The sequence below is a fragment of the Salvelinus sp. IW2-2015 genome, linkage group LG1, assembly GCF_002910315.2.
Source record: "Salvelinus sp. IW2-2015 linkage group LG1, ASM291031v2, whole genome shotgun sequence".
NCBI classification, from domain to species: Eukaryota; Metazoa; Chordata; class Actinopteri; order Salmoniformes; family Salmonidae; genus Salvelinus; species Salvelinus sp. IW2-2015.
This window is the reverse complement of record NC_036838.1, coordinates 57,484,793-57,507,695: the sequence shown is the minus strand read 5'-3', so window position 1 is coordinate 57,507,695 and position 22,903 is coordinate 57,484,793. Positions and strand designations below refer to the sequence as shown.

The following is a 22,903-nucleotide window of genomic DNA, read 5'->3' as shown; positions in this document are numbered from 1 at the left end:
TGACATCCTGTCTGGCTGGCAAACTAACGCTATCCAGACGTGGCTGCCAGGTTCCCGGGCCTCGTGGTGCCTACAAACGCTTGTCACTGTAGTGGTACMCTGGATGGTACGACCTTTGAACCTTTAGTTCTACGTACATAATTGTACCCTTGCAGTTCGTACCTTAAAAGAGACAAWAGTATACCGTAGGGGACAAGATTGTACAGGTACAAAACCATTCCATTGGAAAATGTTTTAAAAAATGCCTTTTTAGGGTAGCACTGTTGAGTGTAAAACATTATTTGCATATTTCCCAGGGTGCCTTGCAAGCAAAATGTTTAGTTACCAGTACCACCCATTACTGTGTTTGCTAGTGACAGAGACATGGTCGTTGCATTCAACGGCTTTCAGTCCTGTAGCCTTTCTGCAAAGTGAGTGCCTAAGAGGATATTTTATCATTGAAATTAAACTCTTTATGACAATATATTACATATATAAGGCCTTACCTTCACAGTCTAGCTTTACCCAGTGATCTGAAACTTATTGGGCAAATCACATTATGCTGGCTTGCAAAGTGATATGTAATTCCTACAGGAAGCCAGGCAAAGTTAGGATTTTTTTTTTTTTTAATGACAAGCAACCTGCATTTACAATGACTGCCAAGGTAGGGAAAAGTGATAAAGGAGACTACCGAAACTATCTGAATGAAGTCCCACGTGGCTCAGTTGGTAGTGCACGGCACTTGCAACGCCAAGGTTGTGGGGTCAATTCCCGCAGGGGACCACTACAAAGTATGAACATGTATACGCTCACTACTGTATGTTGCTCTAGATAAGAGTGTCTCCTAAAATGTAAGTAACGGGTGCATTAAGTCCAACTACTAACAGATTAGTTTACAAATGTGCTATCTATCTTTGTGTGGCACAAGATAAATCAATGTGTATGCAAAAACACACATATTGAAACAAACAATTCAAAAACTCCAGGTGCAATGGAGAATGCTGGGAAATTGAAAATGATGGATGTGGTTTGAGAGAGTGTCATGATTGTACCTTTATATTAAAAATGTTGGTTACAAAAATGCAACATTAATACTAGACTATCTGCACATGTACCCTAAAAGATACCGAACACTACCATGTGGGGCAATTCCACGATAACAGAGAGATGCTGAGACTCAGATTTTTCACTTTAAAATGTATGTCAAACAAAAACCAATGATTGCAAAGTTAAACAAGCCATACAAATCCATACACAAGGACGACTTCTAACAACTTCCAAAACCGTCATTCTGTTACCAAACTTTGCATCTGCACTSTTCTTCAAATAAATGTATTTTTGTAAAATGTTCAGTGGAAATTGTTAAAAAGTTGAAAGTCGTCCTTGTGCATAGAGTTGTATGGCTTGTTTAACATGGCAATCATTGTTTTTTATTTGAGTCTCAGCATCATTCTGTTACCAAGGAATTGCCCATATGTACCTCTAAAAATATATTATGTCTAAATAGATATTTTTGTACCCGCGGGAACAATACTGTACCTTAACCACACCCTTTTTTTCTGAGAATGTAGTGCCTCCTTGATGACTGACTGGATGACTGATTTCAGCTGGATACCTGTAGAACTCCCACCTCGCCAAATAGAGATTACGGGCATTTCCATGTAAAAGGACCAATGAGAAGTAGATAGGAGCATGTTGAATTGGGTGTCAAATGAAAGCTAAGACTATATTTTTTTCAGAAATTAAGGCATGTATACATTTTAACGATTTTTCATCCTAAAATAATTAGGATCAATCAAAGGCTTTGATTTCTGGTCAAACAGATGGAAAAGGGGTCTTACACAACATATATCAGGAAAAAAATATTGAAAAGGTAAAAGAAATACAACGAAAGACATTAACCTCTCTCCGGTTGGGTTACTGACACATACCATGACGCCTACCCTCTTTTCATTTACTTACAGTAAAGCATCCTCACCTAATGAGCACCGACCGACACCGGAAAAGTCCATGGACTTTGAAAAGTAGTTCAAATTTGGTCAGTCCGCCCTGGCCGAACCAAATCTGAACCAATCATAGACGTCTATGTTTCAACAGTTTGGACAGCACAGTACAGTAGAGCACAGTAGTGTACACAATTGTACAGTAAAGTAAATAAAAGTACAGTACATTCATTCCATACTGATGCATTTCTGTATAGTACAGATCAGGGACCCATTATCTAATTCTGTTACTGGATGTAAATCCACTTCACCTACTGTAGTTCAATAACCAAAATAAAATGTTCTCAAACTCAAGGTGTGATGTCACAGCTGACACCCCGTTCTTTCTGCCTGCAGACATCTTTCAATCTTCATTCGGAGCAGATACTTAACAGAGTTTTAGGAAAACGCGGTCGTATWAAAAAAACTGAGGGAGATTTTACCGTTACCAAACATTTCATCTGCACAGTTCTTCCAGTAAAAGTTTACATTTTTTATGTGTAAATTATTCAAAGTAGTACTTGTGCATAGATTTGTATGGTTTGTTAAACTTTGAAATAAATGTTTTTTGTTTGGCATACATTTTAAAGTGAAAAATCTGAGTCAAAGCGTAATTCCGTTACTGTGGAATTGCCCTTTCATATCTGAGCATGGCAGCCCCCACTTCCATCCTCACCCCCACCTCCACCCTGCCACCCCACCCCACCTCCATTCCATTGTTATTGGCCGATTAACCTAGCTGAGTCACTGCTGCATCTCTGTCCTGCTCTGTTCTCTAGAGACAAATATATGTTTTATTTCTGATTGTGTGAATAATCTGATGCTGATTGAAAATGTTAAAGTGTGAAAGCAGATCTCCCGATGATTCATTTAAAAATGGATTGTACGTGGGAATTGTGTCATAGAATAAACATTGGTTGTTGTTTTATCTGGGGCGGCTGGTAGCCTAGTGGTTAAGAGTGTTGGGACAATAACTGAAAGGGTTGCTGGTTTGAATCCATGAGCTGACTAGGTGAAAAAGCTGTTGATGTGCCCTTGAGCAAGGCACTTAACCCTATTTGCTCTGGATAAGAGCATCTGCTAAATGACTGAAATGTAAAATTTGTTATTAAGTAACTAAGAACAAATGCTCAATGTAAAGTATCGAAATAAATGGGACTTCTCTTGCAATTTCCAGGTTTGTCAGAAATCTTGTATGTAACATTCAGAATCCTGTTATGACAACCATGAATAAAAGAGTTACAGTATGTAACATTTTTCAACATGAAAGASTACTACCATACTCAGGGTCAGCTAGAGATGTAGCCAGGAAGTACTGGTGGGTCAATAAGTAATATTCCCATGGCCCAGAGTGTGACTTAGAAGGCAGCGAGAGAGAAACACATGTTGTTGAAAGTAATGGTTTTAGAAGATTTAGGTTGGTAACAACAACATGGAAGAACAGGACTGCAGGTAACTGATCCTACAGAGGAAAAAGGCTGTGAGGCTGGGAGGGGACGAGAGCAGCGAGGTGAGGTGGTGACTCACTGGGAAAGCTATAGAAGAGCTGATCTGTGTGTGTGTTAATGATCAGCTACCCCGGACAGATGGCTTGTCTTCCACATTCAACTCTCTTCTCTCCTCCCTTTCCTCACAGTCTTGTCTTTATTTCTTGTGCTTTCCTCCCTCTTCCCAGAACCTTCAGAGTCTGACCAGACACTGTGTGACTCCCATGTCAGAGGCTGCTGACACAGGGCTCCACAGTAGCTTAGCTGTTCTTCTGAGCTTCCTGTTAGAATGAGCAATAGGAACACTCATGTTGTGTGGTGGGGGGTCCCAGTCCCCGTCCCCGTCTCTGCCTCCGACCCAACATTGCCACAGGGGTGTTCTCTCTACTGTTATAAAGGCCAGGGTATTAGTAGTCCTTCCGTGAAAACATGACTGTTCCTCTCTACAGTATTGACCAGAGAGGACTCCTTGACTTTTCAAAGACAAAGACTTGGGGGCAGACAGCTTGAATTAGTACTGTATCGTCATGCTGCATTGACTCATTGTATCAGAGTCAGACCGTCTTTTATACAGGAAGGCACTTAACCCTAATTGCTCCTGTAAGTCGTTCTGGATAAATGACTGTTAAATGACTMAAATGTCAAATGAAACAAACACTTCAGTCAATGTTTCATATGGCCAGAAATGGTAGCATTCACCATCATAATAACACAAGTAGTAATTCAACATCCACCTCGTAATCTGCAGTGTAAATGTGGAATGAGCACATTATGTTCTGTCATAGTACCTGGATTAACACACCAGACAGAATAGACTTTTCCATTCCCAACTTAGTTATTTTATATTATTTTTAATTGGTCCTGGTAGCTAGAATAGAATAGCAGCTTACTCTGACCTAGAGCACTCACTTCAGTCCTATCCCAATAAATCATTCATCCTAACAGCTGTATTCATGAGATGTTGGCTACTGTCCAATGACACGTCGCTGTGAMCTCCACACAGCTAGCAAGATCAAACATCTTCCCTGTCACTCTACCATCAATCAGCTGTGAATTGTGAATGTCTAAGCTCTCCAGTTCAACGTCACAACATCGCTATGCTGCTTCTCTTATGTTCTCTGGTGAAACAACAAACCTCCGGCCATAGATGAGAAAGAAACCATTTATTCAAGTCTACGATCGTCATCTTGTAACAGATCCCGTGATGTGTGTGTGATRTCTGAAAGGGTGCCGCTCCGTTCTCTTCTCATGCCCCCAAGGTAGTTCATACTGTATATCTGTGAAGAAAGCTTAGCACAGCTTTTGACTGACTCATCTGTGACAGAACAGCTAAAGAGACTTGAATAAAAGGCCACCATGTTCACCAGTACAAAACGCTGAAGGTACAAAACAAAGTAGATGAAATAACTATGTGAAATTGGCTTGGTTAAGTTGAGAAGTTAAAATGAAGAGACAAACCACACCACAGCACAGCAGAGCAAACATCAGCTGTGCAATGCCTGAGACTTCTGCTCTGATGTGAATGGTTTGAACCCTGGTCTTCTACCTGCCGTGACTGTGTTAACCTGCTGAGCTAAAGTCTAGAGTAGACATTAGACAACCGGTCTCAGGTAAAGGTTTTACTCAAGACTCATTTAACTTCCTCAAACTACTGTTGGGTAAACATTTACATAATAGGACCTCAGCAATGTATTTATTTACAAAATAATACTCTATACTTTAAAAGCAATAATAACACTACCAACAATGTGATTCACGTTGAAAATAGTTGCGCAATCATCAGTACAAATGTGGCAGTAAATGTCCTCAAATGCTTCAGCCGATACTATTTTGTCAACATTCCATAAGTGATTGCATTCAACTTTTGCCACATTGTTTTGTTAAATATCCACAACAACCCAGTCTGCACATCACTCACTGTCAGTGTTGCCTCCACTTAGTGCATGCATGCCCAATTTATTTAGAGAAAACTAAATTTGCGGTGCGCAAACTGCAATAAATGAATGCAATTTATGAGAGTTATAATCGCATATTAGACTCCCTATATTATCTACAAACCTCCACTTCTTTAGCCGGATGGATGTTGCTGCTGACTGTCTGCACCTCCGGAGAGCAGTTCGCCCTCTTCACAACGAGGTAATACTGGTAATCCTTGGCCACCACCATGCTGTCACTTTCCCCGGCCAGGGAGCTTGTGAATGCGGCAGGGTAGCTACAGACACGGTCTAGTCTTCCAGCAGCTACTGTGCTCGCCTGGGCTGCTGTGAAAACCGCGACTGCCAGTAAGTAGCGAGAGCATCTGTTTTAGTAGACAAAAAAAATGATCTTGCGGTGCGCTCTCGGCGTGTATTGGTATCTCACGGGAAACGAAAGCGAGYGAACGCGCTGCGCACTGGAGAGAAATACCCCTTCATCACATTCGCCACATTCACCACACATTCGACTTGCAGAATGTGTGCACATTGTGTATTATTAGGGGCAGTTCGAAATGTACTGGGGGGGATAAAATAAAWTGCACCCCCATCCCCAGCATTTAACATATGACCCTCCCCTTCAAAAGTAAAAAATGAATTGCACAACCTCCACCCTCATACTTATAGAATTAACTMAAAATAATGTTTGCGACAACAAATAACAAAAACTGTAGCGAGCYTGTGTTTATAAGCGTGGATATTATCATAGGACTACTTGGGAGAATGATGATCCGCCACAGACAGCACATCTCAGAATCATAACTTAAAATACAGCCAGACTGGTCTGCTTCTGTGTCTTTCTAGACCTTAGAAACTGTCGAGAGTATACCAACGACTGATCCAAATGGATCCAAATGGAATGAAATATTCAAATCACATGGCTTTTGTGCGGTTATTCAATGGATATTTTCCATGCAGTTTACAGCCTAGAGTAGAATTCTACTCACTTGAAAACAATTATGCAATGATTTATTGCATTGTGGTGTTGTAGGATAGTCTAGGTAGGATACTGGTGTTGTCCCTAAACAGGATATATAGGGGATATTTTTGAGCTGCGTGTCTCATGTCTTCACTGTTCTTTCATGAACAATGGCACAGCTGGCCTCTGCTTATATTGAACATTGGTGCAGCTTTGAATTATTTTATGTGTGGTATGATACTAGTTAGCCTATTACAGATCTGGACAAACGATCCATCTAGCACTACTGTCACTAAGAATGGTGGTTAGATGGCAGGATAGACAGTCTACACTATATGGACCTGTGGTACAGTTAGTGCGCAGATAAGCGTAGTGCATAAGGGAAGTACCAAAACACATTGATATAGGGGAGGCACATGCACGGAGATCAGGAAATCTGTCAAGGATGGAAGAAATCATGTCGTAAAACCTGCAAAAGTGCGAATGTAAACCAGGGRAAAAATGCACTACCTTCCCCTGTGCTCAAAAACCCCCACACAACGCTCCCCAAAGCAAAGAAAAAAAAGTTTGATAATCCTCCCCTATTTTGGGAACCCCCTCACCCACCAACACAGTGCATTTCAAACTGTCCCTTATTCTTCCTAAAGCACTGCAGGTCCTGTGATTGGCTCATTAAACTTTTATTTTTCTATTGGTACCATTTTAAGTTTCAAGGTCACACGGACAAATACAGTGAAATGCCTTTCTTGCAAACTCAAAACTCAACAATGCAATAATCAATTTGAAACATATCCCCTGTTAGGATAGACTCTCATGCCATGCATACCTCTCCCAACCTTGTTTTAATAACCTCTGTGTGTTCTGTGCGTGTTCTGTGCAGTATGGAAAAGCCATATTATTCTATTTAAAGTTAATCAGAAAAAGCCTTGGAACATAAACCCTGAGTCCTGACTCTGACTGCTCCACCTGGGGTGCATGTTGTGCATGTTGWGTTTTATGATTTGGTCAAATTATAGAAATAAAAGCAGAGAAAGCACTGCCTTTCCTGCTGCTGATCTAGTGGCCTCATGGATGGGTGGAATACTATTACTATTATATTAATGAACATTACTTGAAAAACATTACTTGAAAATCTGGTATTTCTATGTCAAACGGTTTTGTTATATTTCAGTCTTCTTCGATGTATATAAAGTGTGACATTGGGATGCAAACTCAAAATTCACCTCTATATCTGACATGGTGCAGGTGTCTTCTTTTTTTACCCCCATAACCATGTGTGTGAGGTGTATACTTTAGTTTSAAAGTAGATTTGTTTAAGACTACCAAGAAACACTGTGTGTGACTCTGATTTAGCCCACTGCTGTAAAAGGTCCATTAAATCCCCAGCAGCTCCCTGTGCACAGTGCAGACTCCTGTTTCAGAAAGCAGAGGTGGGGGGCCTTGCATGTTGTGTTTTATGATTTGTTTAAGTAATAGTGCTCCACAGCAGCGGTTCCCAAATCCAGTTTCAGACCAGCAGGAAATTGATCCCACTTTTAAGAGTCTTTGTTCTGGACGGGCTGAGAAGTTCCTGGCTTTGTGTTTTCCTATAAGACCAGGGATGTGTGTAGGCTAGGGCCTAGGCCAGGGGGAGGAAAGTGTGTTGTGTGTGTGTATGTGTATGTGTATGTGTATGTGTATGTGTGTGTGTGTGTGTGTGTGAGCGTGGACCAGCCTAGCCCTTGCCAGTCCTCTCCCCTCACACTCGAGCCAAGCTACTGCCTGGCTGTAAACAAACACTGGCTTTCACATTGTCACTCAGTGAAGTGTCACTCAAACCTAACGGCCCCCTGGCCCGCCCCCTGGCCCGCCCCTGGCCCGCCCCCTGGCCCGCCCCCTGGTCCGCATGTTTCAAACACTGGAGGCCTTAGTTCCAGTTCTATCCACAGTGCCAACAATCATACAATAGAAAATAGAGTTGGTCTATCCTGACCTGGCTGGGAACTGTATTATAGGTCCAACTAACTCACTAACCCCTGGATTATGTCTGGGTCCAACCTGTTTGTTCCAAGATATATTATAGTTTCCTGTTGTTCAGTAATAAATAAATAGGTCAATGGATATTACAGGTGTACGTTGACTGACACAAATACAAACAGGATATAGGTGATATATGAAAACTAAAACGGAGCCCAACTGAAAGGATACAACCATAATCAAAAGTGATTTTGTATGGTATATGGAAGTGTTCGGTGTGGCTTATGAATGTGTAATGATGTCCTTAGTCCATAAGAGAAATATAACCACCATTATTATTATGTAGATACTCTTCAAATAAAGTATTACGGATACAACTAATATACTATTCATGTCATGCCAATGTWTAGTGACCCAGTCGGATCTGCAGTTGTTCTATCTATTGGAAATCCACATGGGGACTTCTAATTAGTGTACTACTATGCTGATAATTTAAAAAACTTTTTTAGTAATTTAGCAGACGCTCAAYTTACAGGAGCAATTAGGGTTAAGTGCCTWGCTCAAGGGCACATCGACATATTTTTCACCTAATCAGATCGGGGGTTTGAACCAGCAACCTTGCGGTTACTGGCCCAACCTCTTAACCACAACCATCTGGCAGCAGTTGGCATCACTGTGAGCATGGTGTTGAAGTAAACATCATGAATAAAATAGAATATAACTTTATTTTCCAATCCGAGGATGAACATTTTTCATGGCATCACCAAACAGGATGAAAAGAAAACACCTAGAGAGTAGAACTACATAACGTGCCATGCGACAGTTTCCTCACATTTACAACAACTATGCACGTCAACTTCTCGTCAATCTATTTTTGCGCTACTTTTTGTGTCATTTCTTGCTTATCCATTTTCCAATCTGTGTGTTTAAAAAAATAAACGTAKAGACGACGGCCCTATTCTGGTGCACAACCGGATGACAGGAAATTCTGCATCAACACCTAAACATGACACCTCGCAATAGACTCACCACAGAATGACATCCTTTGTTCTGGTAAAGAGAGATGAGATGAGAGGAGAATGATGAGTGGACAGAAAGATAAACAATGATGTTTTAAATGGGCGGGGGGGGGGGGGGGTTGTGTTTGTATGTGTGTGTGTGTGTGAGTGAGTGTGTTTGTGTGTCAGGGTTCAGATGTCAGGATTGCTACGCGGGTCAACGACTCTGTAAAGTCAAAATAGAATCTATCCAGCTCCCAGTATCACGTGTGAACTTTCAACTTCAATATGGACAATCACTAAACAAATCAGGTTAGGTCAACACAGCAAATCAATAAATTACATTGAATATAATTTTTTTGTGATTTTAATGTTTGTTGTCTTTCATTTATGTGTGATATCTAAGAGACATAAGAGATGTATTTTTGTTCCCACTCTTCAGGTGCCCCAGGCCCTACGCTGACACACATCTGCCCTCAGCTCATGTGCCTCAGCCCATTCTTATCAAGAAAAGACATGAATCTTACATTAATGTTGCATTTGTTTTATATACTTATTTTGTTATTTAGAAATTTAGAAATTCCATGTGCTTAAAAAGAAGAGTGAATAACGGTAATGAATAACGGTAATGAATAGCGGTAATGACGTATGATAATGGCAGTCAGTAGATTAAATAATACATGTTATCCAATAGCTTACCTTGGTCTGAATTAAGAAACATGAGTTACATATTTCAAGACTATTTTAGCAAGTGATTTTTTTTCCCCTTGGTAGCCCTTTCCACTTACGGCCCCCGTCATTCCGTATACGGGTTGAAAATTGACCATTTTGTCATTGACAAGCCGCCTAAATTGGAACGCAGTGGCTGTACAGTAACATGCTATACATGACGTCAGAGCTCAGGGTCTCCGCTTCACCCCTAATGGGATACTTTTGCACATTTGTTGTTGTCTGAGTGAGGGAAATGCTGTAAGTCAAGAGGAGTCGATGAAGATGAACATTGGAGATATAATAAATAAATACACCATCAGTCCAAGTGTTTAAAGTGCACATTAAGCAATAACAATAACGGTCTGGCTGCAGCAGTTGTGATGTGTGTTGAGCATGAATATATGTGTGTGTGTGTGGGTGTGTGTGGGTATACTGGTGGGGGGTGGTGTGGATGAGTGTATATCTGTGTGGGCGGGTGGGTGGGTGTGGATGAGTGTTATATCTGTGTGGGAGTGAGTGAGTGCATGTGTGCTAAGTGCTGAGAAGTCAGTGCAGGTGGTCAGTCCAGTTATGTGTTCAGCAGTCTGATGGCTTAGTAGAATAGAAACTATCTCTGAGACTGAGTTGGTATCAGACCTGCTGCCCGACGGTAAGGGAGTCATTTACAGTATCAACGTTTATGATCGTTGTGTTAGATCCACAGTTAAAAGATGACATGCGCTATACCCCGGGTTGTCCTGAACACAATGAGCCTGTGTCGAATTGTGAAGAGAATTAGCTGCGGAAGACTCACCTGAATGCACTCATGACTCTATTCTATGGGCAACAAAATTACAATCTGTTTGTCTGAAGTGACTTTTGAAAGCTTAACACTGTAAGATCATATTTTATAACATAGCTAGCCATGTCGGCAATAGAATAAACGTTCAAATTATGCCCACATGGCCCAGATTGCGATTTAAACAGTCATATTTTTGGATYGCTTAAACAACAACAGTAATTATGTGACGTTGGGGACGCAGGACTGTGTTACAAACCAAAAAACTAGAAGTGTCCTTGATTGAGTCCCTCAACGGCACAGCTAGGAGTGCTCAAAAAAAGCACCTTTTAGTTGAAGGCTCTTTCCTTGAGTCATAAAAGTGCGTTGAAATCACTTAGGAACTGTGCACATTTTGGAGAGGTGTGTGGCCACTTGGAGATACCAGTTAGACCTCTCACTCAAACCCTTGTAATAATTTTCTTATCTTGCACCTATTCCAAAATGTCAATGAATATTCTTATTATGTTACTGAATGTATCCGGAGTATTTTCAGACTTAGTTATTGACAAATGCTGTAAATAGCACAGTAAATGTAAAATGCACATCAAATCAACAGTGTAATGTTTGGATTCAGTCTTGTGTCAGGTGATCTGTTGTGTCCTCACCTAAGGTCTGATAATTTCCCCACAATCTCTAAAGTGTTTTCTTTCAATTGTTACCATGGTCATACAGTATGTTTTTTTTATAGTTCTTCTGTAAAAAAACATTCACATTCAGCCCTATCCAGATAGTTCAGTCAGTCAGACAGGCAGTCAGTCTTTCAGGCAGTCAGGCAATCAGTCTGTCTGTCAGTCAGTAAGGCAGGGAGTCAGTCAGTCTGTCCTGTCAGTCAGCGACTCAGTCAGTCAGTCAGTCCTTTTCTGTTCTGTCAGTCAGATAGTGAGTCAGTGAGTCAGTCAGTCAGTGAGTTAGTAAGTCAGTCAGTCAGTGAGTCAGTCAATGAGTCAGTCTGTGAGTCAATCAGTGAGTCAGTCAGTCAGTCAGTCAGTCTGTGAGTGCAGCAGTGAGTCAGTCAAAAAAATAAAAAAAAGATGATATAAGAGTAAATACTTAATTAATAGTACATTTCTTCGGCGAAGATCCTTAAAAAGAAAGAACAGGAATTACTAATGCGAAAAATCAGAAGCAAATAATTTTTCTCGCTGGCTGATTACTGACGCTCACTGGACCTATGACTCACAGACTGACTGCTGACTGACTGACTCATTGACTGACTCCACTGACTGACTTTCACACTGACTACTCATACTACTCACTGACTGACTGAACTGACTGAATCACTGACTACTGACTGACTCATATGGACTGACTCAAACTGACTTTTGACTCACAGACTGACTGATGACTGACTGTGACTGACTCATGACTGACTCACTGGACTGACTACCACTGACGTGACTGCACTGATTGACTTCACAGCTGACTCATTGACTGACTCACTGACTGACTGACTTACTAATCACTGACTGACTGACTCCTGTCACTATCTGACTGACAGAACAGAAAAGGACTGACTGACTGACTGAGTACGCTGACTGACAGGAACAGACTGACTGACTCCCTGCCTTACTGAACTGACAGACAGACTGATTGCCTGGACTGCCTGAAATGACTGACTGCCTGTCTGACTGACTGAACTAGATTAATTTATGCAAGAATAATATATTTAGATATTTGAATTAGATTTATTAGATGATTGATTTGGTTCATATTTTTATTTTAGTGATATGTATGTTGTGTGTAATAATAGATGATTGAAGTCAGTCAGTGAGTCAGTCAATGAGTCGAGTCGGTGAGTCAGTGAGTCAGTCAAGTGAGTCAGTCAATGAGTCAGTCAGTCAGTCAGTCAGTCTGTGAGTCAGTATCAGTAGAGTCAGTCAGTGAGTCAGTCAGTCAGTCGGTGAGTCAGTGAGTCAGTCAGTATCAGTCAAGAGTTCAGTCAGTCAGTCAGTCTTGAGTCGAGTCAGTCAGTGAGTCAGTCGAAGTCAGTCAGTCAGTGAGTCAGTCAGTTCAGTCAGTGAGTCAGTCAGTGAGTCAGTCAGTGCTCATCATGCATATGAGAAGTAGAGACACATCTCTTCTGATCTGATGTCGTATTTACTGAAGATAGACTATTAAGACGTGCGTTCATGATAACCTTCCACCGACCAGAAAAGATACAATTGATTATCAAATCCTCTCCTCTGGCAGTTCTGTAGGTCCATATCAAGTCAGAGCAGCTTGTGTTAGCTCTTCAACACCCATCCCTTTGTCGTACAAAAACATGCCTTCTGCCCCTGAGGTATCCATCTGGAAGTGACTAACAAACAACACTGAATGAGGGAACATAAGCATGCTTCTTCACTTTGATAATAAAAAAAAATAGAAAGTATTGGAAACCAGATAGCCGTCATTCTAACCTGTCCAACCCAATATTCTATTATTATTAGTGATGGGGGGGAAATCGCTACAATAATATATCGCAATATTCATTTTGGACTCAAGTATTTTGTTGTTTTTCTAGCTAGCATTAGCTAACGTTAGTTGGCTTTACGGCGCCAAAACGTTTGATATTTTTAGCTTGTTTCTCGCATCCTTTCTTTTTAAATAGTGAGCCACATGTTTCCAACACTTTTATTTCCACGCCTTGTCTCCCTGCAGCAGACACAATCGTGACAATATGTTTGGAACATCAAATTGCAATAAATGATGTATCGATCGCATTAATATAGAATTTCGTAGAATAGCAATACATATAAGAATCGTAAGAATAGCAATACATTAGAACTGCGTAGAATGCAATAAATAATAGAATCGTAAAGAATACGCAATACAATACTAGAATCGTAAGAATAGCAATACGATATAGAATCGTAGACATGCAATACATATAGAATCGTAGAATAGCAATATGCCATATCTAATAGAATCGTACAGAATACATACGCAATCGTAAATCAATACTAAGAATCGTAAAGAATAAAAATAGCAATACGATATAGAAATCGTAAGAATGCAATACATATAGAATCGTAAAATAAGCAATCATACTAGATCGTAAGAATCGCAATACATATAGATCGTAAGAATCGGCAAATACATATAGAACGAAATCGTAAGTAATGAAGCAATACATTACGAATGTAAAGTCAGATCACTATTAGAGATTCGCCAAACATATAGAATCGTAAGAATAGCGAATACATATAGAATGCGTAAGAATAGATACTGATCTAATACAATATAAGAATCGTAAGAATGAACATATAGCTAAGGTACATATAGAATCGTAAGAATCGCAATAGCATATAGAATCGTAAGAATAGGCAATACATATTCGTATCGGCACCTAAGTTATCGTGAATAATATCATATCAGTGAGGTTCCTGGCAATTCGCAGCCTATTTTCTATCCTGAGTCCATGAACACTGAGGAGCTCAGCTCAGTGAAGCTGTCTGACATGGCTGATAATGTGTTAGCCTGATGAAGTTTGTCTGACATGGCTGAATAATGGTGTTAGCCCTGGTGAAGAGTTTGTCTGGCCAGGCTGAGTAATGGTGTTAGCCTGATGAAGAGTTTGTCTGACAATGGCTGAATAATGGGTTAGCCTGGTGAAGAGTTTTCTGGCAGGCTGAATAATGGTTTAGCCTGATGAAGGTTTGTCTGGCAGGCCTGAATAATGGTGTTAGCCTGATGAAGAGTTTGTCTGACATGGCTGAATAATGGTTTAGCCTGATGAAGAGTTTGTCTGGCAGGCTGAATAATGGTGTTAGCCTGATTGAAGAGTTTGTCTGACAGGCTGAGTAATGATGTTAGCCTGATGATAGAGTTAGTCTGGCAGGCTGAATAATGGTGTTAGCCTGATGAAGGGTTTGTCTTACATGGCTGAATATGGTGTTAGCCTGATGAAGAGTTTGTCTGGCAGGCTAATAAATGGTGTTAGCCTGATGAAGAGTTTGTCTGGGCAGGCTGAGTAATGGTGTTAGCCTGATGAAGAGTTTGTCTGGCAGGCTGAATAATGGTGTTAGCCTGATGAAGAGTTGGTCTGACATGGCTGAATAATGGTGTTAGCCTGATGAAGAGTTAGTCTGGCAGGCTGAATAATGGTGTTAGCCTGATGAAGAGTTTGTCTGGCAGGCTGAGTAATGATGTTAGCCTGATGAAGAGTTACGTCTGCATGGCTGAATAATTGTGTTAGCCTGCAATGAAGAGTTTGTCTGCAAGGCTGCGAGTAATGGTATTGAGCCTGAGAAAGAGTTAGTCTGGCAGGCTGAATAATGTGTTAGCCTGGTGAAGAGTTTTTCTGGCAGCTGAAGTTAATGGTGTTAGCCTGGTGAAGAGTTTGTCGGCAAGGCCTGAGTAATGGTGTTAGCCTGGTGAAGAGTTCTCTGGCAAGGCTGAGTAGAGAAGTTTAGCCTGATGAATAGTTTGGTTCACTGGCAGTGAAAGGTAAGTTAGCCCGGTGAAGAGTTTGTCTGGCAGGCTGAGTAATGTGTTAGCCTGGTGAAGAGTTTGTCTGGCAGGCGAGTAGATGAGAGTATAGCCTTGGTGAAATAGTTTTGTCTGGCAGACTGAGTATGTGTTTAGCCTGTGCAATAGTTTGTCTGGCCAGGCTGAGTATGGTTGTTAGCCCTATGAAGAGTTTAGTCTGGCAGGCTAGTAATGGTGTTGGTTAGCCTGTTTGAAGCGTGTCTGGATGCTGAACGGTTTAGCCTGATGAAAGAGTTTTCTGGCACGGACTGAGTAATGGTTGGTTAGCTGGTGAAGGAGTTTGTCTGGCAGAACTAAATAATGGTGTTAGCCTGATGAAAAGTTTGTCTGGCCAGGCTGAATAATGGTTTAGCCTGATGAATAGTTTGTCTTGGCAGAGATGAGTATGGTGTTAGCCTGGTGAATAGTTTGTCTGTTCAGACTGAGTAATGGTGTTAGCCCTGGTGAATAGTTTGTCTGCAGGCTGAGTAATGGTGTTTAGCCTGATGAAGATAGTCGCTTGCAGGCTGAGTAATGGTGTTAGCCTGTTGAAGAGTTTGTGAGCTGGCATGGCTGAATACGGTGTTAGCCTGATGAAGAGTTTCTCTGGGCAGGCTGAGTATGGTGTTAGCCTGGTGAAAGAGTTTGTTGGCCAGACTAATAATGGTGTTACCTGATGAAAAGTTGTCTGGCCAGGCCTGAATAATGTGTTAAGCCTACTGATACGAGTTTGTTCTGGGCTGAGTAATGGTGTTAGCATGGTGAAGAGTTTGTCGGGGCAGGCTGAGTAATGGTGTTAGCCTGGTGAAGAGTTTGTCTGGCAGGCGAGTATGGTTTAGCCCTGGTGAACGCAGTTCGGGTGTCGGCAGGCTGAGTAATGGTGTTAGCCTGGTGAAGTTTCTCTGGCAGGCTGAGTCAATGGGCGGTTAACCCTTCTGAATGAAGAGTTAGTCTGGCAGGCTGAATAATGGTGTTAGCCTGAGGGAATAGTTTGTCTGGCAGGCTGAGTAATGGTGTTAGCCTGGTGAAGAGTTTGTCTGGCAGGCTGAGTAATGGTGTTAGCCTGGTGAAAGATTTGTCTGGCAGGCTGAGTAATGGTGTTAGCCTGGTGAAGAGTTTGTCTGGCAGGCTGAGTAATGGTGTTTAGCCTGGTGGAATCAGTTTGTCTGGCAGGCTGTAGTAATGGTGTTAGCCTGATGATAGTTTGTCTGGCAGGCTGAGTAATGGTGTTAGCCTGATGAAGAGTTAGTCTGGCAGGCTGAGTATGGTGTTAGCCTGTTGAAGAGTTTGTCTGCATGGCTGATCGTGTTAGCCTGATGAAGAGTTTGTCTGACATGGCTGAGTAATGGTGTTAGCCTGATGAAGAGTTTCTCTGGCAGGCTGAGTAATGGTGTTAGCCTGGTGAAGAGTTTGTTCTGGCAGGCTAAATAATGGTGTTAGCTTGATGAAAAGTTTGTCTGCCAGGCTGATAATGGTGTTAGCCTGGTGAAGAGTTTGTCTGGCAGGCTGAGTAATGAGTGGTGTTAGCCTGGTGACAGAGTTTGTCGCAGGCTGAGTAATGGTGTTACCCTGGTGAAGAGTTTGGTCGGCAGGCTGAAGTAATGGTGTTAGCCCTGGTGAAGAGTTGTCTGGCAGGCTGAGTAATGTGTTTTAGCCTGGTGAAGAGTTTGTCGGGCAAGGCTGAGTAATGGTGTTAGCCTGGTGAAGAGTTCTCTGGCAGGCTGAGTAATGGTGTTAGCCTGTGGAAGAGTTTAGTCTGGCAGGCTGAATAATGGTGTTAGCCTGGTGAATAGTTGTCTTGGCAGGCTGAGTAATGGTGTTAGCTGGTGAAGAGTTTGTGCTGGCAGGCTGAGTAATGGTGTTAGCTGGTGAAGAGTTTGTCTGGCAGGCTGAATATGGTGTTAGCCTGTGGAAGAGTTTGTCTGGCAGGCTGAATAATGGTGTTAGACCTGTGAAGGGTTTGTCGGGCAGGCTGAGTAATGGTGTTAGCCTGGTGAAAGTTTGTCGGGCAGGCTGAGTAATGGTGTTAGCCGGTGAAGAGTTTGTCTGGCAGGCTGAGTAATGGTGTTAGCCTGGTGAAAGAGTTGTCTGGCAGGCTGAAGTAATGGTGTTAGCCTGGTGAAGAGTTTGTCTGGCAGCCTGATAATGGTGTTAGCCTGGTGAAAGTTTGTCTGGCAGGCTGAGTAATAGTGTTAGCCTGATGAAGAGTTAGTCTGGCAGGCTGAGTATGGTGTTAGCCTGTTTGAAGAGTTTGTCTGGGAGGCTGAATAACGGTGTTAGCCTGATGAAGAGTTTCTCTGGCAAGGCTGAGTAATGGTGTTAGCCTGTTGAAAGTTTGTGGGCAGGCCTGAGTAATGGTGTTAGCCTGGTGAAAGTTTGTCTGGCAGGCTGAGTAATGTGTTAGCTGATGAAGAGTTAGTCTGGCAGGCTGAGTAATGGTGTTAGCCTGATGAAGAGTTTCTCTGGCAGGGCTGAGTAATGGTGTTAGCCTGGTGAAGAGTTTGTCTGGCAGGCTAAAGTAATGGTGTTAGCCTGATGAAAGTTTGTCTGGCAGGCTGAGTAATGGTGTTAGCCTGGTGAAGAGTTTGTCTGGCAGGCTGAGTAATGGTGTTAGCCTGGTGAAGTTTGTCTGGCAGGCTGAGTAATGGTGTTAGCCTGGTGAAAGTTTGTCGGCAGGCTGAGTAATGTGTTAGCCTGATGAAGAGTTAGTCTGGCAGGCTGAGTAATGGTGTTAGCCTGTTGAAGAGTTTGTCTGGCAGGCTGATAAGGTGTTAGCCTGATGAAGAGTTTGTCTGCAGGCTGAGTAATGGTGTTAGCCTGATGAAGAGTTCTCTGGCAGGCTGAGTAATGGTGTTAGCTGGTGAAGAGTTTGTCTGGCAGGCTAATAATGGTGTTAGCCTGAATGACATTTGTCTGCCAGGCTGAATAATGGTGTTAGCCTGATGAAGAGTTTGTCTGGCAGGCCTGAGTAATGGTGTTAGCCTGCTGAAGAGTTTGTCGGGCAGGCTGAGTAATGGTGTTAGCCTGTGAAGAGTTTGTCTGGCAGGCTGAGTAATGGTGTTAGCCTGGTGAAGAGTTTGTCGGGCAGGCTGAGTAATGGTGTTAGCCTGGTGAGAGTTTCTCTGGCAGGCTGAGTATGGTGTGCCTGATGAAGAGTTAGTCTGGCAGGCTGAATAATGGTGTTAGCCTGGTGAATAGTTTTGTCTGGCAGGCTGAGTAATGGTGTTAGCCTGGTGAAGAGTTTGTCTGGCAGGCTGAAGTAATGGTGTTAGCCTGGTGAAGAGTTTGTCTGGCAGGCTGATAATGGTGTTAGCCTGGTGAAGAGTTTGTCTGGCAGGCTGAATAATGGTGTTAGCCTGGTGAAGGGTTTGTCGGGCAGGCTGAGTAATGGTGTTAGCCTGGTGAAGAGTTGTCGGGCAGGCTGAGTAATGGTGTAGCCTGGTGAAGAGTTTGTCTGGCAGGCTGAGTAATGGTGTTAGCCTGGTGAAGAGTTTGTCTGGCAGGCTGAAGTAATGGTGTTAGCCTGGTGAAGAGTTTTGTCTGGCAGACTGAGTATTGGTGTTAGCCTGGTGAATAGTTTGTCTGGCAGGCTGAGTAATAGTGTTAGCCTGATGAAGAGTTAGTCTGGCAGGCTGAGTTAATGGTGTTAGCCTGTTGAAGAGTTTGTCTGGCATGGCTGAATAACGGCTGTAGCCTGATGAAGAGTTTCTCTGGCAGGCTGAGAATGGTGTTAGCTGTGAATAGTTTGTCTGGCGCTGAGTAATGGTGTTAGCCTGGGTGAATAGTTTGTCTGGCAGCTGAGTATGTGTTAGCCTGATGAAGATTAGTCTGCAGGCTGAGTAAGTTGTAGCCGATGAAGAGTTTCTCTGGCAGGCATGTAATGGGTGTTAGCCTGATGAAGAGTTTGTCTGCAGGCTAAATAATGGTGTTAGCCTGATGAAACGTTGTCCTGCACAGAGCGAATAATGGTGTTAGGCCTGGATGAAGAGTTTGTCTGCAGGCTGAGTAATGGTGTAGCCTGGTGAAGAGTTGTCGGCAGGCTGAGTAATGGTGTTAGCCTGGTGAAGAGTTTCTCTGGCAGGTGAGTAATGTGTAGCCTGATGAAGAGTTAGTCTGGCAGCTGAATAATGGTGTTAGCCTGGTGAATAGTTTGTCTGCAGGCTGAGTAATGGTGTTTAGCCTTGGTGAAGAGTTTGTCTGGCAGCTGATAATGGTGTTAGCCTGGTGAAGTTTGTCTGGCAGGCTGAATAATGGTGTAGGCTGGTGAAGAGTTTGTCTGGCAGGCTGAATAATGGTGTTAGCCTGTGAAGGTTGTCGGGCAGGCTGAGTAATGGTGTTAGCCTGTGAAGAGTTTGTCGGCAGGCTGAGTAATTGGTGTTAGCCTGGTGAAGAGTTTGTCTGGCAGCTGAGTAATGGTGTTAGCCTGTGAAGAGTTGTCTGGCAGGCTGAGTAATGGTGTTAGCCTGGTGAAGAGTTTGTCTGGCAGACTGAGTAATGGTGTTAGCCTGGTGAACTAGTTTGTCTGGCAGGCTGAGTAATAGTGTTAGCCTGATGAGAGTTAGTCTGGCAGGCTGAGTAATGGTGTTAGCCTGTTGAAGAGTTTGTCTGGGATGGCTGAATAAGGTGTTAGCCTGATGAAGAGTTTCTCTGGCAGGCTGAGTAATGGTGTTAGCCTGTTGATAGTTTTTGTCTGGAGCTGAGTATGGTGTACTGTGAAAGTTGTCTGCAGGCTGAGTAATGGTGTTAGGCCTGTGAAGAGTTTGTCTGGCAGGCTGAAGTAATGGTGTTAGCCTGATGAAGATTTTCTGGCAGGCTGAGTAATGGTGTTAGCCTGTGAAGAGTTTCTCTGGCAGGCTAGTAATGGTGTTAGCTGGTGAAGAGTTTGTCTGCAGGCTAAATAATGTTGTTAGCCTGATGAAAGAGTTTGTCTGCAGGCTGAATAATGGTGTTAGCCTGGTGAAGAGTTTGTCTCGGGCAGGCTGAGTAATGGTGTTAGCCTGGTGAAGAGTTTGTCTGGCAGGCTTGAGTAATTGGTGTTAGCCTGGTGAAAGAGTTTGTCGGGCAGGCTGAGTAATGGTGTTAGCCTGGTGAAGAGTTTCTCTGGCAGGCTGAGTAATTGGTAGCTGAGAAGAGTTAGTCTGAGGCTGAATTCTGGTGTAGCCTGGTGAATAGTTTGTCTGGCAGCTGAGTAATGGTGTTAGCCTGGTGAAGAGTTTGTCTGGCAGGCTGAGTAATATGGTTGTTGAGCCTGGTGAAGAGTTTGTCTGGGCAGGCTGAGTAATGGTGTTAGCCTGGTGAAGAGTTTGTCGGGCAGGCTGAGTAATGGTGTTAGCCTGGTGAAGAGTTGTCTGGCAGGCTGAAGTAATGGTGTTAGGCCTGGTGAAGGGTTTGTCGGGCAGGCTGCTAAGTGTTTAGCCCTGGTGAAGAGTTTGTCGGGCAGGCTGATAATGGTGTTAGCCTGGTAGAAGTTTGTCTGGCAGGCTGAGTAATGGTGTTAGCCTGGTGAAGAGTTTTGTCTGGCAGCTGAGTAATGGTGTTAGCCTGGTGAAGAGTTTTGTCTGGCAGACACTGAGTAATAGGTGTTAGCCGGTGAGAAGAGTTTGTCTGGCAGGCTGAGTAATAGTGTTAGCCTGATGAAGAGTTAGTCTGGCAGGCTGAGTAATGGTGTTAGCCTGTTGAAGAGTTTGTCTGGCATGGCTGAATAACGGTGTTAGCCTGATGAAGAGTTTTCTCTGGCAGGCTGAGTAATGGTGTTAGCCTGTTGAATAGTTTGTCTGGCAGGCTGAGTAATGGTGTTAGCCTGGTGAATAGTTTGTCTGGCAGGCTGAGTAATGGTGTTAGCTGATGAGAGTTAGTCTGGCTGGCTGAGTATGGTGTTAGCCTGATGAGAGTGTTCTCTGGCAGGCTGAGTAATGGTGTTAGCCTGGTGAGGAGTTTGTCTGGCAGGCTAATAATGGTGTTAGCCTGATGGAAAGTTCTGCCAGCTGAATAATGGTGTTAGCCTGATGAAAGAGTTTGTCTGGCAGGCTGAGTAATGGTGTTAGCCTGGTGAAGAGTTGTCTGGCAGGCTGAGTAATGGTGTTAGCTGGTGAAGAGTTTGTTCGGCAGGCTGAGTAATGGTGTTAGCCTGGTGAAGAGTTTCTCTGGCAGGCTGAGTAATGGTGTAGCTTGATGAAGAGTTGTCTGGAGGCTGAATAATGGTGTTAGCCTGGTGAATAGTTGTGTGTAGGTTTGTCTGAAGGCTGAGTAATGTGTTAGCCTGGTGAAGAGTTTGTCTGGCAGGCTGAGTAATGGTGTTAGCCTGGTGAAGAGTTTGTCTGGCAGGCTGAATAATGGTGTTAGCCTGGTGAAGGTATATTTAGATGGCACTGTGTGGGTGTTATTGGGGGTGACAGGAAGACTAATTTAACCATATAAAGCAGTGGTCACCAACAAATCGATCTCAAAGGCATTCGTAGTCGATCACCAAACATTTCTGTAAAAAACAACAAATATAAAGCCTTGTGTTCCTTTTATATATATTTTTTGATTTAGCAGCCCTAGCGCAGGGAAGCCAAAGTGCTCACATTCGGAACCATTTCATGTGTCTGAAAGTAGAACTCTGTATACCCAGCAGGCACAGAGAGCAAATCAAGTTCACSTATAGGCCTACCGCTGGCCAATCAGATAGCGCAGATCACCGTGTCTGCACAGATTCCTCACACCATAGACTGTAAAAAGAAGCCTTGAGTGCACAGCAAAGTTGATACTGAGATTTCAAAACTTTTAAAASCATGACTAGAGAGAGACTCAATGAATACAGCAAAGAACTGCTATTTTTAYAAGTATGTTTCTGTTTAAGTYGTTATTCATCACTGTAAATACTTTGTCCAACACTTTTATAAGYTATAAAATGTGTGTTCTCCCTACTTCCACTAACGCTACAACCAGCACTGCAGMTGTAATGAATGAGTAGCAAAGTGTTTCCATAAGCTTGTGTTGATATTATTAGAGGTTTGTGGGGGGGGTTTTACATCGAAGAATATTTCACTTTYTCTGGCCAAAGGAGTAACAATATGAATTGSTGCATGAGGCAGAAATAATGCAGTGTGACTTGAGTTTTGCCATCAGCTGGAGAAAAGACTGTGTCCCCTTCTCTCAGCGGAGGGATGGTGAGTTGGTTGAGGCAGCCTCACCGCTGCTCTCTGCCTCCCTCCCTTCAGACTGATCATCAGATGCAGGCCATCAGTCCAGTAAAATGAAAAAAAAAGCAAATCATTATGCGCACAACAAATGATCTATTACCAGTGTGATTATACCTACATTTTTTAAATATAATTTCAAAATGGTCTGAGAAGAACACCATAGGCAGGGCAATTCAAGCATAGCCAATATGCAGTGACAATGTATTGGGCCTATAGCCTACTGCACAAACCTCATTGCTACAGAACTGTTTTTAATTGGTTAATGTTGCATAGGCTTATGTTATTTTTATTTTTATTTTTTTAATTTTATCCCCTTTTCTCCCCAATTTTCGTGGTATCATGTTTAAGTAAAAAAAATTAGAGTAGAAGATCTCGGCTTACGTTTAGACCAAAATTGAAATTGACTCAGAAAGTAATCTTGACTCAGAAAGTAATCTTGACTCAG

General features: G+C 42.6%; 1 protein-coding gene across 5 annotated transcripts in view; it reads right to left on the bottom strand.

Moving 5' to 3' along the window:
* The window catches only part of arhgef3 (Rho guanine nucleotide exchange factor (GEF) 3), a 135,471-nt gene that overhangs the window by 23,458 nt on the left and 89,110 nt on the right, over positions 1-22,903 (bottom strand). Inside the window, exon 1 of one of the 5 annotated variants that reach the window (XM_023997621.2) lies at positions 5,507-5,908. The exons of 2 other annotated variants lie outside the window; for them this stretch is intronic. In XM_023997621.2, coding sequence (XP_023853389.1) covers positions 5,507-5,614 — 108 coding nt within the window. In that variant the 5' untranslated portion in view covers positions 5,615-5,908. Of the gene's footprint in view, positions 1-1,518; positions 2,436-5,506; positions 5,909-22,903 lie in introns of those variants that run through there. 2 more of the 5 variants (XM_070446083.1, XM_070446079.1) reach the window with 2 other exon arrangements.